Consider the following 14869-nt stretch of genomic DNA (forward strand, 5'->3'; position numbering starts at 1 on the left):
AAGCAGTGAACATGTAAGATGTGTTGGGCATGACTGTTCTAAGCATTTTTCATGAATGAGTTAATTTAATTGTCACAGAATATTTCTGGGAGGTACTGGTGATTCTCATGATTGGACTGATGAAGAAATGAAGTCAGCAAATTAAGAAACAGCATAGGTTCTTGGGAAGTGACCAAGTATGATCCAAAATGATGTGCTGACGCCCTCTGGATCTACATGAGGGGACAGCCACAAGACCAAAGCCTGGACTTTTCTTGTAGAAGTATCGGGACACTATTTCTCTTGAGCCTCAGTTTTCTTTCTCTTCGGCCTACATTTAAGCTGAAGTCCAGAAAAAAGCACTACAATTTCTTCAAGTGTGCAACAGCACTGGAATTTACAGGAATCTGACCACAAGTGAGCCAAGTCCACACTTGAAAAACACCAGTGTGGAAAACTCCAGCTAAATATAGCGTGGACACAAAGCTGGGCTGATGCTTTTCAATCTTGGAGCTGTTCTCAGGGGCTTTAGCTTTAGAAGAACTAGAGAAAGAAAGCTAACATTTACTGAGTGTGAATGATGTTGCCAGCATTGCTCTAAGCCTTTTTATAAACATACACACACACACACACACACACACACACACACACACATACACACACACACGGGGGTGGGGGAAGAGGAAGAGACAGAGATTATAAGATAATTACACTTTTCCCTTTCCTTTTCTCTCTCCAACCCTCCCATATATTCCTCTCCACTCTCCTTCAAATTCATGGCCTCTTTTATTGTTACTGCATGCATATATATATATATATGAATATATATGAATATATATTCATATATATATATATATGAATATATATATGAATACACACATACATTCCTAAATATAACCTCCCAGTCCATGTAATGTCACTTGTATGTATGTGTTAAGGTTATTGTGTAATTCAAATTCTGTATCCCCTGTATCTGGCTGCAGGCCTTGTTCTGAGAATCTCCTGTTTCAATGTTATATAAACTCTGCTCCCTAACTGTCCCCTGATATGCCAATAAAGCAGCTTGCAGTGTACTGCTGAGCAGGGGAGACAATAGGGCTGGACTTCCTTTCTGCTAGCCAGCGGAGGAGGGCTGAGAGGAGGAAGTAAAGGATGGGGCCATCAGAGAGGAAAGAAGATCAGGAGAGAAGCTGGATCAGAAAAGCTACAAAGTGCAAATATCTCTGGGATGTATGCTGGGAGGAAGCTGAATTAGCTTAGAGGGTTAAGAAGAGATTAATAACTGCTCAGTTCTTGTGCTATGAAGCTTGTTAAAATAATAGAACAGAGTCTCAATCATTTGTGTGATAACTGGATTAAGAGAGAAACTGAGAATCAAACATAATTTTTAAAAAATAATGTAAACGATCATGTACCTAACAAGCAGTATAACTGATAATCAAATGTAGAAGAGTTCAATATTCACTCCCACCTCTTACCTTGGGTTATGTTTAGCTCATATAACGTATATTGCAAAGCAGCATCTTTGCTTTGAGATGGAGTTTCACTATGGAACCTCTCCTCACCTGGAACTTGCTAAGTAGGTCAGGCTGGCCCAAAACTCCTATCTTCCTATCATAGCTTCTCAGGTGGTAGGATTACAGGTCTGAGCCACTGTGCTGCACTTGAGCAGGATGCTAGCTATTTTTCTATCTAAGGTAGGTATATTTTCCACCTTCCATAATCCATAAGCTTGAGTTTTATCAGTGAATGTTTTGGAACATTGGCTGCAGTGTGCATGAAAGTCCCAGATAAAAGTACAAACATGGTCTTAAGGCAACATGCACATTGTCAACCTTGCTTTTAGAGGAGCCGCTTGAAAGATTTGTCAGCAGACCTGGACAAACCCAGCAGCTAAAGGATGGGGAAATCATTCCCTAGGTCCTGGGCATAGTGTTTATGGTCATATTTTATCACTAAGCCCCTTTCTCAGTGCCTCTTTACACCTCTGTTCCTTTTCTCTGGCTTTGAACCTCATGGCAGCTTCCACCAGCTTGCCTTCAAAGAGTTGAAGATGAGCCTGATGTTACAATAGGTTTGCTTAACTCCAGACAGGTTTCTATTCATTGTGTTAAATTCTGGCAAATGAAGGCATTTAGTCTGTGGCAGAGCTGAACTGTATCTAGCTCAATATAAACAAGAGAGTTAATCAGCCATCAACCAGCAATTGGAAGCATATCAACAGTGCCCACATAAGTGTGGGTTTGGAGCAGAAGAGACTTTAGAAACTTGAAGATTTTTGCTAAGCATCTGGACTCTGTGTAGAGAGAATGAAGATTGGAATTGGAGTGCAATTAGGGGAAAGCAAATGTTACACACACACACACACACACACACACACACACATACACACACACTTTAATCCATGTCAAGGCACCTTAGCCTGCCTTCTTCATTATCGACTTTCATCTTCCAGACAAAGCTGCTACAGGTCCCTTTCCGGATCAGGCTTAGGTCATAGGGGCAAGAAATACTGTTGCAAAAACAGATATGAAAGGGAGTAGCATGTGTGACTGGAGAACAGTGTGACAACATAATCTCCACATGGATGGATGATGTCAGTGTGGGTGATGCCGGCTTTCCTAGCATCTACTGAATCATCTGATGGGAGCAGCGAGTGAAAAGAATAAATACAAACACATGCAACACACCGCCACAAAAGCTGCTAGCCCAGGTCTAAGGAAAAGGGTCCTGCCTTGATAGGATCAGTTGGGCAACGGGGGTAAGGACGAGCTCAGCGTTAGGAAATGTCAGTGCCTTCTTGTTCCTCACGTCAGCTAGGCAGAGGTGTGACTTCAGGTTGCCTGGCCTCTAAGAAATGAGGTGTTAGTATCTATGCGCTCTCATGGTTTCAAAGACGAGGATTTGCCTCAAGTTAAGAAGTTTTATAAAACTTACATTGCTTCAATACTACAGCCTTGGAAGGCATTGTCAGCAATTTTAGTCGAAATGTGCAGAAAGTTTTGTTTAATCTGTGCAGATATGGGAAAATAATTGGCAGGAGTACATTTGAATAAAACTCCAGTTTTGGGATTGGGTCACGTTTATCTATGCATCCTAGGCCCGTGTGACACGTTGTAGGCATTCGGTCATAAAGATTTCTGAATATAACCGGACAGGTGTTTTCTTGTTACCTGCTAATGTGACAGCAATGGAGACAGAGTCATATCCCAAGGCATTTGTGGCATTGCAAGTATAGAAACCCACATCAGCTTCCACTGGTGCCAAGATCTGTAAGGAATCATCTGGCTGCAGAAGAATCCTGGAGCAACAGAAAAGAAATAGAGATCTGGTCAAGTCAGCTGACTCCTTCTGGAATTCATTTTGGGGGAGGGCATGTAGGGGTGTCTTGGGAACGATGTTCTAACAACCCAGAAAGACAGGCTAGGATATTCAGGAAACCCAGGCTCTCTTGTTGATATGATTGGCATTTTGGCCATCTCAACAGGGACTTTGATTTTTTTAAAAGTTTACTGACCACCTGATCTAGTGATACTAGTTGGGACAGACAACAGTTATACACCAAATACATATAACACACAACATGAGATTCTGAAACAAATGCCTACATAGGTTTGAAAAAGAGGCTTATTAAGGAAAATGAAAAGTAACAAGGGAACAGTTAGGAAGATAACAGGGCTTCAATATATGAAAGAAGGCACCATTACAACAGTACAGTAGAAGAGAAGAAAATTTGAAAAAAAAAATCATTGACAAGAGGATTATTATCTGAAAGAAATTACATGCCTTTCAATTCTAGGCAGTAATATAAACATCCATTGTTTTCATTAACCTGTAAACATGCATGCACATCATAGGCCATATTGTTTTCATCTATAGCAGTATTACAGGGGGCCTTCTCCAGAGACGACGTCCGTATAATGAAGCAAAACTTGCCCTTTAAGGTTATGGAGAGACAATTCTAGAACAGCCATGTAATGCTTTAGATATTTTTGTCTATCCAAAAAGAATCACATGAGTTAAATTGTGGGCACCTATAATCAACTTCAAAACCCAATTCTAGTTTCTGTCCACTGATTTTCTCCTTCAAAATGGGTACCATTTCTAAGAACTGCATGCTCTTACCACAGCAGGTTAATGATTAAGGATGGTGCCTTCAAGCTGATGGTTCAATGATTCAGCAAGTCTGACAAAATCTAGATATGGAAAATCTATATTTGTAGAGGTAGGAATGTAGAGGTAGGAACATAGGAGAGTTAGAGAAACAGGGTAGGAACTAACAGATCCAGGGCCTGGAGCAGGCAGGTCTTAGGTAGACAGACCATTTGTGCCCCAGAAAGGTATTTGTGACATTTCTGGACCATTCTTTCCACCTTGGTTGCCTTTTGCATTTTCTTTTCTTTTTTTTTTTTTTTAATGTTTAGTTTTTTACAATTTATTCATTTTATATCCTGATTGTAGCTCCGTCCCTCATCTCCTCCTGGCTCCACCCTCCCTCTTTCTTTTGCCCCTCCTCTTCCCCTAGTCCACTGAAAGGGGACTATCTCCTCCCCTGCCATCTGCCCATAGCTTATCACGTCTCTTCAGGACTGTCTTCATCCTCTTCCTCTGTGGCTTGGCAAGGGTGCCATGCCAGGGGGATGTGATCAAAGAGCAGGCAACCTCTATTCATGACAGAAACGGCCCCTGTCCCCCTTACTTGGAAACCCACACAGAGACTGAGTTGCCTATGAGCTATCTGAGCAGGGGATCTAGTTCCTTCCATGTATGGTCCTTGTTTGGTGCATCAGTCTCTGCAAGACCCCCCAACTCAGAGTTTTTGACTTTTTTTGGTCTCCTTGTGGAGCTTCTGTTCCCTCCTGGTCCTTCTACTCCCCCCCCCCCCCGCTTTGTCCGTAATACTCCTTGCGCTCTGCCCAAAGTTTGTGAGTCTCTGCATCTGCTTTGATCCTCTGTTGGGTGGAGTCTTTCAGAGGTCCTTTGCATTTTCATAGTTTCCAAGAACTGGCCACTAGTGTTAACATTCATCCCTAGGAATCAAGCAGCCATGAGAGGGTCACTTGTTGAAGAAAGAGCAGAACTATTAAGGCTTGGCAGTTAACAGAACACCAGGAATCAGGCATCCTGCCCCAGCAATATTCTCCAACTGGATAATCACTTTTTTTTTTTTTTTTTACCGTGTTCTTTGCAGGGTCTCTCTAGACTCAATGGCTTTGCAGTCCAGCACTACGTCTGGCCATCTCTCATTTTTTTCTAAGGTGAATGACTAGTCTGGCAAAGACTGTGTCTCTTTAACTCTTTTTCTGATTATGGACCTATTTATTGTATTGCTACTTTTTACCTCTGTCAGAGGGAAGGCAAGGACTGTATCTCCCAATCTAGCTACGTATGGACAGTTCTGTTTAAAAAAAAAATGGAGAGGAAAATAGAACATATTAGCCAAATATAAGTTTTACAGTGATTTCCAATTACTTTAGTACTCTTCTAGACCATCACTATATTACTGGGGACAGTCACGCTTTTATAGCAATGGGCAGAGCTGAAACTGCATGGGTAATGACAGCAGAGAAAGAGGAGATTGTAATGTAACTCACCCACTCATTCACTCACACGTTCATTAATTTTTGGATATTTTTTCTCTAAGTCAGACAGTTACATGCCAGTTTATTTCAGAGAAGCTAATAAGAGAAAGATGGCTATGTAAGTTTTTATCTTTGATAACAGCATCACTGTTTCCTAAAGGAATCTTATCAGATACAGCATAATGCAACAGCACTGCTAAGTCTCTTCAGGTGTTCAAGATTTAAAAGGTGTTTTAGATTTAAAATTGCAAAAAAAAAAAAAAAAAGTAAAATTGACCCATGATTTAAATCTTTATGATATCCCAGGAATATGCACACTTCCACACAATTGCTTTATAAGAATAGCAAAAGCAGACGGCATCAATTTAAATAGAACGTAGTAGATCATATTTGGTTTCATCACACTGAGCAGGCAGGGGTTAAAGTTCACTAAATGCTGAAATCCATTAGCCTGCTTGCCTCCTTCCAACAAGCAGCATTTCTCCTTTTCTTACAGGAAGGATTCCTCAGTACTTGGAGCAGGAGGCTGTATGATTGTTCTTTTGACCTTATTTTGGTCTTGCCAGGATCTAAGTACTGGTCCCTGGCAAACTGACTTCCTACTTCGCCATCTATCAGCTACTAAAATGTAGATTCAATATGTTTCCTACTTAGCAGACAGACTGCTATTCTAATGAATAACGCAGAGAACTTTCAAACCATTGTTTGGTAGGTATTTCACTTCTCAGTATCTCCTGTTAGTAATTAGGTAATTTTTAATGTTTGATTCTTGTGATTGTGTATGTGTGTGTGTTGGGTGTGAGGAAACAGAAGGGTCACGTGACATTGGATCACAGATCTCTGAGTTCATTAGATTTCCATGTTCAGGTTTCTTTTCCACAGAAGTATTATTTTGTCTGATCTTATACAAACAAGTACAGACCTCACCCATACTGAGCCTGAACTACTTTTTTTTTTTTAAAGGTAATTACCGTTCATAACTACATCAGTTCTTCTGAACGCCAACACAGCTAAAAAAGCCATAATGCCTAACCCCAAGCATGAGTCTAACTTTCTGGAAAATAATTCCTCTATAGACAGAGGTAGTGTAAAGAAGGGAGGAGGTTCATTACACTTGGCACAAAATCACCTGTTGCTCAGGAGAACAATGAAGATGGGAAAGAACGAATAGTGACCATGATATTCAAAACTTGTTTATGCTTTTATCCCATAAATAGAATACAAGAAAAATAAGCTAAATATTTGCCTTTATAAAGGATCTAAATGTTATCTCAATAAAACAAAACCACATTGGCTACTGTATACATATAAAATACTTGCATTCATAAAACTTTAGGTGAAGGGTACACAGCTTTTTGCGGGTAGAGCCAGGATTTGAAATAGGCTTTCTTGTTTAATTCAACATTTTCCTTCCTCCATTCTGTAATATATTCAGGACACATTGTTTCATCTTGTTTTTGTAGCTAGAAAGCTGTTCATAAGTGGATTTTAGGTACATTGGTATATACAGAAATTTTATCCTTCTTCCTAACAATCTGTTGAGGCCAATATCCTTTTAGGGCAAAGGGAGAATTTGATTCCTGTGATTGTTATAATCTAGCCATGGAATTGGCAAATTGGGATTGGGAGGCTGCCGCTAGGGGGAGCAGGAGTTTGGGAGCGAGTTTTGGAGGGCTCTTGAGGAAGAAAGGGCTAGCTGTGGAAAATGGGGTTTGCTTTTCCCTAGCCTGGCAACTATGGAGAAAAACTCCTGGGGGGACTTTCTGCATTTTAGGCATCTACTCCATTAATTTAACTTAATTTGTTAGTAGATGATTTCTGTCAGCTTAATTAAGTTTTAGGTTTGATAGGCCTGTTTTGAATGGTTAGGCATAGGAACAGCAGGTTGTTTCCCAAGTGAAACCAGAAAGATTTTTGGGGGGCTGAATTTGAATTTAGGAAACCAGAAGGTGAGGGGACGCAGAATGAACACTAGCGTGGTCATGCATGGTGTGGAGGACTCCTTCTAGACCCTCATCTACACCTCATTTCCCTTTGAGTGGCTGGGATGAACTGCATTAATTCTTTGACTGTACTTTTGATCAGAAAGGACACATTTGGTTTTCTGAGACCTTTACATACACTTCTTCCATACCTTACTTTCAAAGTTACTTAACAACCTGTCATTTCAGACAAGATGGTTCCTTTGTTTCTTGGGCATTAGCTTGGGATAGAAGAGAAATCCTTCCACATCCTGTCTGATCTTCCAAATTATCCCCAACCCTGAACTAATCCAATTCTATTCTGCTAAGGTTCCACAGTGCAAAGGAATTCTTCTTGACATGATCCCCCCAATTGTCCTACAAAGATCTTTTCAATCTATAGTGTACCTTTTAAAAATTTTTTTCAGCTAGACTATAAATTATTAGCTCAAGGGTGAGGACTTTCTTATAGTTTCTTATTTCATGTTCATCAGAGTGTTACAATGTTGAATAAATTCTTGTTTAAGGTACCATCAAAGCAACTTGGCTGATCAAAACCACACTGAACCACATTGGATAGTAGACTATTTGGGACTCTATGGACTAGGTTACGAGTCAGCTCTATCACGATTAGTTCCATGGGTTTGGACAAGTCATTCTTTTAGCTTCTCAATGATAGCCTCCTCTGTAAATGAGAATTACAGCATCTACCTGGCATGTTGATTCCATATGCATTCCTGCATTTGAGGCACACAGGAAAGGCTGGGTACATGATACACTACAGAATTATAGCTAATTTTTTGTTACTGCTACTATCATCATCATAATTACTGGTTCTCCTTCATGCTTGAACCCACATATTCTGGATGCTGCACAGCAATGTTTTGATGATATTTAGTGTCTTCTATATAGCCCAGGTCTGCCTGGATTCCTCCTGCCTCTGCCCTCCCAGTGCTGGATGACAGGATTGTGCCATTGTATTCAGCCTGGGGAGTGGTTTTCAGATGAGTTAATGGATGAAAGACAAGGAGCTTTAAGGCAATAGCATAAACACAGCACACAGAGGAGAGAGCAAGGGCTGACTGTATAAGAGATCAGGTAGTGGAGAAGAAAAGGGGCCAAGAGCCACAGGGAGCACCGCATTGGCCACAAATGCCTCAGTTCTTGCCCTAAGACAGGAATCTCAGGTTGAGGACACCTAGGTATTCCATAACCATTTTAGCACTGTTAACCAATAAGTGAACAATTTAACAAAAAAACAGCCAGAATCCTGAAATTTTAGAAAAGTATAAAACAACCAATTCAAAAGAATGAGCTCAAAAGTAGTGACTTTAGGAGCAAACAGGCAAACTTAAGAGCATGCACAAAGAACTTAAAAGTCCTGTGTAGAGTGAGGGATGGGTCTTTTCCTTATCTAGATGAACATTTAGATGTTATCTAGATGAACATTTCTTTTCCTGCTCACAGATTCTTGAGATTAGGATAAAATGTACCATAGGGTAAAATGAGAACTAATGTTAATTGCACAGGCGTACACACTTTAAATCATTTTATTTTCTCACCACGTTACTGGCTTGGTTTTATTTTCCCGTTTCTGAGAGGAGGCAAAAGCTTAGACGTAAGCAATTTGTTCAGGTGTTGCATGATGGATGAGGAATTACTTTTGACCTTTAAAAAACTTGGACAAATGCTGTCATCTATTGAGGTCAACTAGGAAGGTTTGCGTGCGGACTGCCTATATTTTTGGTAGGTGGCAACTTCTGCCCAAGGTGGTAGTTATTTAGAGACATGGACAATACAATGATTCAAGCCTCATTTTAGGAAGTCTGAAGCAGGAAGCGAAGAGACTGTTATAAGACCACGTCCTTTGCAAGTGAGAATTCTTTTGTGAAACCAAATATCATAGTAGCCCAGAAGCTTGCAGTGGAGTTTTATTTTATGAAGATATTTCAGGGGAACTGACTAAGGTTTGTGAAGAGTTTCCTATCACCACTTGGCCAAAACAACTTTTCAGGCTTCAATGTTTTTTTCATGCAATTGCCAGTGAGAAGTTATTTAATGCTGAAGCTTTCCAATTTTTCAAATCGAAGCACAGAAAATATTTTTGGAATGGGAAAGGCCACCTGACCACACATTCTTACCCCTTCCTTATGTTTCCTGCCAAAGATTTTGCCTTTTTTCTCTTAGAAATTCATAGGATCTTGGATTTGCTAATGTGGATAGTTTTATCAGCATGCTTGGCAATTCATTTCAAACTATAAGCTCTACATGAAATGTGTCTGACTGAATTTCCTGCCTGGGGGGTGGGGGCATCTTCAAACTCTAGCCAGAATATGCTTTTGTAAGTAAAGTCCATGGCACAGTGTGGGCACTGTCTTTAACTGTGCTCAGGCTAGGAGGGCAGAACTGAGCAGCTGACACAGCTCATATCCCAAATGTTTACTGTTTGGCCCTTTGCAAGGAAAGTTTGCTGACTTTCAACATGCATTTTCAATTTTGATGTGTCTCAGTGATTTCCTCATTCATCAAAACAATACCCCACAGTTTTCAGAATCCTGCCATTCACCAAGGACTGCCCTTCTAGCAAGAATAAGCTAAACACAAGCGGGACCTGAAGACGCCCTCTCCGTAGCCACTGGCGGAAGACCTGGAGCTGACTCTCCGCCTCGCTTGTGCTTGTGGGTGTCCCCTGGCGTGCTTTGCCTGCCCAAGTCATGAGCATCATTTCTGTGACCTCCACACTCTCCCTCAGTGCTTTGCTTTTGCTGAAGCATAAGTATTTATTGGGATGGTTCCTACTTCTCTGGCTTACTATTCTTACACTTTTCAACTGGGAAAAACATTTGTCATTTCCATTTCCTTTAGTTCTGTAAAGGAAATAAGCCAAACCAAATTGAAACTGGTTTATTTCCCCCCTCCCATCTTCCCTGCCTCCAGTTTTTATATTATCTACAAACTTGGAAAGTAGATTTCATGGACTTATGACTTTTACATATAGCATTATTCACAACTGTGGTTCTGAAATTGACCTTGGAGGGTTTTTTTTTTTTTTTCATCTCACTCTCTCTTCAATTCTGAGAAGTTTCCATCTGTGGATTCTCTGTGTTGCCCAAGTTAAAGCTTTCCAAATACTCCTTAATTCATCTCCTGTTCAACACTACTTTGGAACATTGTCCAAAGTGTTCTGGCCAGAACACCACTGAGAGCCTTACAGATTTCTCTCTTTTGCTAGATCAGGAATGATAGTGGAGAATGTCAGCAGGATGTGAGCATGCTCTTGTAGTGCCTCTCCATCACACTGTGTGTTATCAGACTCCTTTCTATCAAAACCTCTGCAACAGCTGCTCATTTACTTCTCACATTAAGAGGGAAACTTCTCTTCTTTTTACAGGAGAGTGTGGGTAAGGCAGGGACCCACAACTTGTCAATGTGCAAAGATAAGAGACTGTGGAGTGCTCAGCTTTAAATGCGACAGTTATAGCACCCCTAGCTCCAAAGCTCAGGGATCATATCAGCAGAGGGGGTGGAAAGATTCTGTGAGCCGGAGGCAGTGAGACAGTATTTGTCGGACATGACAGAAGTATTGCCCACATGAATTCAAAGTAGCAGTGACTTCACACAGTAGATCCACGCAAGATCAGGGCAGCTAAAATCTCAGCACAATAGAGGGAGAGGCCCACGAAGTCCCGGCACTGGCTAGAGAGCTATTTGGCAATTGATGGCTTCCTAGAAAGGGAGAGTCAGTTTTCTTCAGGTATGTGGCTCCAGAGCAACCCATGCTCTAGTACACAGTCCTGCACACACACACAAAGTGACTCACTGGGTTCATAAAGTTGGGAAGAAGAATGGTGGGGGATAGGGGAGAATTTGATAGGGGAAGGGGTGGATTTGATCAAAACTTACTATATGCATGTATGAAATTCTCATAAAATAAAATATCTCAGTAAATAAAAAAGGAGTGAAGCTTCTTACTTAGTGATGTGCCAGAAGATCACGTGAGACAACGTCTGAAGGTCTAAGTGACAATGATTATGGATTCTGACAAATGAGCATCCATCATGTATTTGGAGTGTTACAAACATCTTTTGGTTCTTTACTGCTATGGTTTGGGTAAATATCCTCCATGGTCCATATGCTAAAAGTTGGTCTCTATTCTGGGGCAATGCTGGGACATAGTGGAATCTTTAAGAGGTGGAGCCTGGTGTAAGAAATTAGGTCACCCAGACTATGTGGCCTGTTTTCTGATCATTTCCCCCTGATGGGACTTCCCGACCAGGCCACAGGGGAGGAAGATAAACTCAGTCCTCATGTGAATAGATGAGCTGCGGTGTCTGAGTAGGGAGCACCCATATTCTGAAGAATAGGGGAAGCGGTATGCAGGAAGAAGGGTGGGACCGGGAAGAGAGGAGGGAAGGGTCTATGTCTGAGATGTAAATTGAATTAATAATAAAAAAAAACAGAAAAAAAAAGAAATTAGGTCACAGCAAAGTGTACTTGAAGATCTATTGAGATTAGAATTCTCTTTTCTTTGTTTCTTGGCTGCCATGAGTGAACAGCTTTCTCTGTCATGTGCTTCTGTCATGATATACACAGGCCCAAAGCAACAGGGACAAGGGACAGATGCTGAGATTCAGAGACCATGAGTCAAAATAAACCTTTGCTGTTTTTAGGTTGTCCACCTGAGGTTTTTGTCAGTGATTAAAGGCTAACACATCTAGACCCTTGCTGCTCAGAAAGATAAGATGGAAGTTAATGTCTGGTTTTACTGATATCATTTTAATTGAACTAGCAAGAAAATAAAGGTTTTAAAGGGTTATGGTTGACTTATTAAGTGGCAAAACTGGAATTTGTGTCCAAGTTGCTCTGATTCCAGTCAGACTGCTTTTTACTGCCTTCTGTAAATGGATCTGAAGAAAGTGAGAGAATAGAGTAGACAGAATGAAAAGAAGTGTAAAAGGAAAAAAAATGCCTAAGCATTCCCTTTCTCCAGTTCACTGTGTAGGTAGATTAGGACCTATGAACTGTCTCTCACTCCTAAAAACAAAGAAGGATTTTCTCCAGATTATCTAGTTTCCTCACCTTCACCTGAAGTTCTTTTGAAAATTCTGTTATTTTAGGGGCAGTCCTGCTTGGATGCTTCAAGACCTTTATTGTCTTGACTACAAGTAGTATTGCTACTGGCTCACTTTTGGTATAAGAATATTAAAACCAAAATAACCCTGAAGCTATGGTTTGGTCAGTAAAATTTAGATATTTTTTGATGGCAAAGATCAAACTTTATCTGAATTTGGTTAAGTCTATCACTGGAGCCAATTTTGCAGAATGTGGCCATTCCTTTCTACAAGGAAGTCAGCATGGTCATTCTAAGTACTGCTTCTAGTCACATTCATATTGAGGAAGACTGAACTGTTTGCATATATTACATAATTTCTTGCTGTCACAGAGGATGAAGGGCCATAGGAGAGGTTCTTCAGCTAGAGGTGTGCCATATGCTACACCCTACTAAAAAACAATACAGGCGAATTTCAACTCAAGATGTGATGATTTATAAAGAATACTTAAACAATAAATAATTTAGCTTCTTCTTGCTTATGGTGTTGGCCTCTGAATATATACATGCAACTTTGTAGACATCCAAGGCTGGCACTTGGATATAACAATTGTACCACTGGCTGAGAGCCGAGTGTGTGCCCAACTGTGCGTATTAGTAGCTGGCTTCATATAGGTGAAGGCAAAGCTACATCTGTAAGAAAAAGTTACCTCTAAGACAGACGGTGAAATATGAAAGTCTTACAAATTGGAAGCCAGCTGGCTGGAACACTGAGTAATAATTTGCATCAGGTTTAGTTGGCTCCAATGGCTTCCTTAAAAACAATGGCAAGCCCACATATTTAACCAAGCAAAATTCAATAAAGACAAATGTAAGTCAGAGAAGAATTCAGATTGCTTTGGCTTTGAGCTCCAACTCTGTTCCATATTGTGGGATTTTGAACAAGCCTGTGTGATATCCCTTTACTACAATTTCAACATCTGTGAAGCTGGGATAGCAATGTTAAAGGGGTACTGTGAGGATTAATGAGGGCCTGAAACTCAACGGAAGAGCTCTAAATATTAGCTGTGATGATACCAACCATAAAGATCTCTCCGTGGGTCTAGATGTCATGGAAGACAGGATGTCAGAAGGTATCTGCTCTCCATTTTTATTTGATTACATTAGCATTTTCAAGTCATGTGTCCTGTGCCGCAGAACCCGAGGACTCTCTGAAATGTCTCCAGAAGCGAACATGTGAGCAATGTGGCACTTTACATTATTTCTCAACCTGTGGGTCCTGACCTCTTCTGAGCCACGTTAGGGTTAGTACATTAGGGTTCATAGCAGTAGCAAAATTACAGCTCTGAAATAGCAACAAAATAATGTTATGGTTGGGGTCACTACCACATGAGAAACTGTATGAAAGGGTCACAGCATTAGGAAGGTTGAGAACCACTGTTTGGGAGTAGATGTCATTCTCCAGCTCTGCCTATTTGGAACAAAAGCCACAGAGACCATGGCTTCCTGGCAATTAGGAACCTCCCTACTACACACTGGCATCCACTAAGATTCCACTGTTCCTTAACTTCACCTTTGTGTGCAACAGGTTCTTAGAAATCTGGAGAAAATAAGGCAGATTTTAAACATCTTCCCTTGAGGAAGATCAATCCAATTCAGAAGGTAAGTTCAAAAAGCAGAGAGCTAATTCTGATGGACAATGGCAGGGGGGGAGAAAGACTGCAGACTTGGGTACACGGGGTCCTATATCTGATATAGCCTTTGGTGTAGGCTTCTTCTGAAGAGCAGGAATTAGTCAGCCACAGTGGTAGGAAGGCCCCATGCAAATTCATAAGCTGCAGGTAACTGGTTATTGCTCAAGGGCAGGGTTCAGTGCCATGAGGTGGGATCCGGTGAGAGATGAGGCTGGAGGGATGGGCAGATGTTAGAGATAAAAGGTGCAGTGCATTGTGCAATGGTGACTGGGACTTATCCTCAAGTGATGACAAGCTGCTGAAGGAGTTTTAGTCTCAGAACAGCACAGGCAGGTTTGCCAGAAAGATTCTCAGAAGCAGCATGCTGAATAAATATGGAGCAATAGGCAAACATCTAAGACTTCAAGGACAACAACTGTGAGATATATACACATACATATATCAGATACCTATGTGTATACAACATACATCACATATATAGTACATATATGTACATATTTATTCCAACTTCTGTTTGTTTTGAATAACCCCATTTAAATGTACAAACTATTGTCTGTCTATCTATCTATCTATCTATCTATCTATCTATCTATCTATCTATCT

General features: G+C 40.7%; 1 protein-coding gene across 1 annotated transcript in view; it reads right to left on the minus strand.

The window, feature by feature from the left end:
* The window catches only part of Adamtsl1 (ADAMTS like 1), a 398322-nt gene that overhangs the window by 74316 nt on the left and 309137 nt on the right, over nucleotides 1-14869 (minus strand). The window contains exon 20 of the mRNA XM_055629652.1: nucleotides 3153-3280. Within this exon, the coding sequence (XP_055485627.1) occupies nucleotides 3153-3280 (128 nt within the window). The remainder of the gene's footprint in view (nucleotides 1-3152; nucleotides 3281-14869) is intronic.

This window comes from Psammomys obesus, unplaced genomic scaffold (genome assembly GCF_907164565.1).
Source record: "Psammomys obesus unplaced genomic scaffold, mPsaObe1.curated_primary_1811, whole genome shotgun sequence".
Lineage (NCBI taxonomy): Eukaryota > Metazoa > Chordata > Mammalia > Rodentia > Muridae > Psammomys > Psammomys obesus.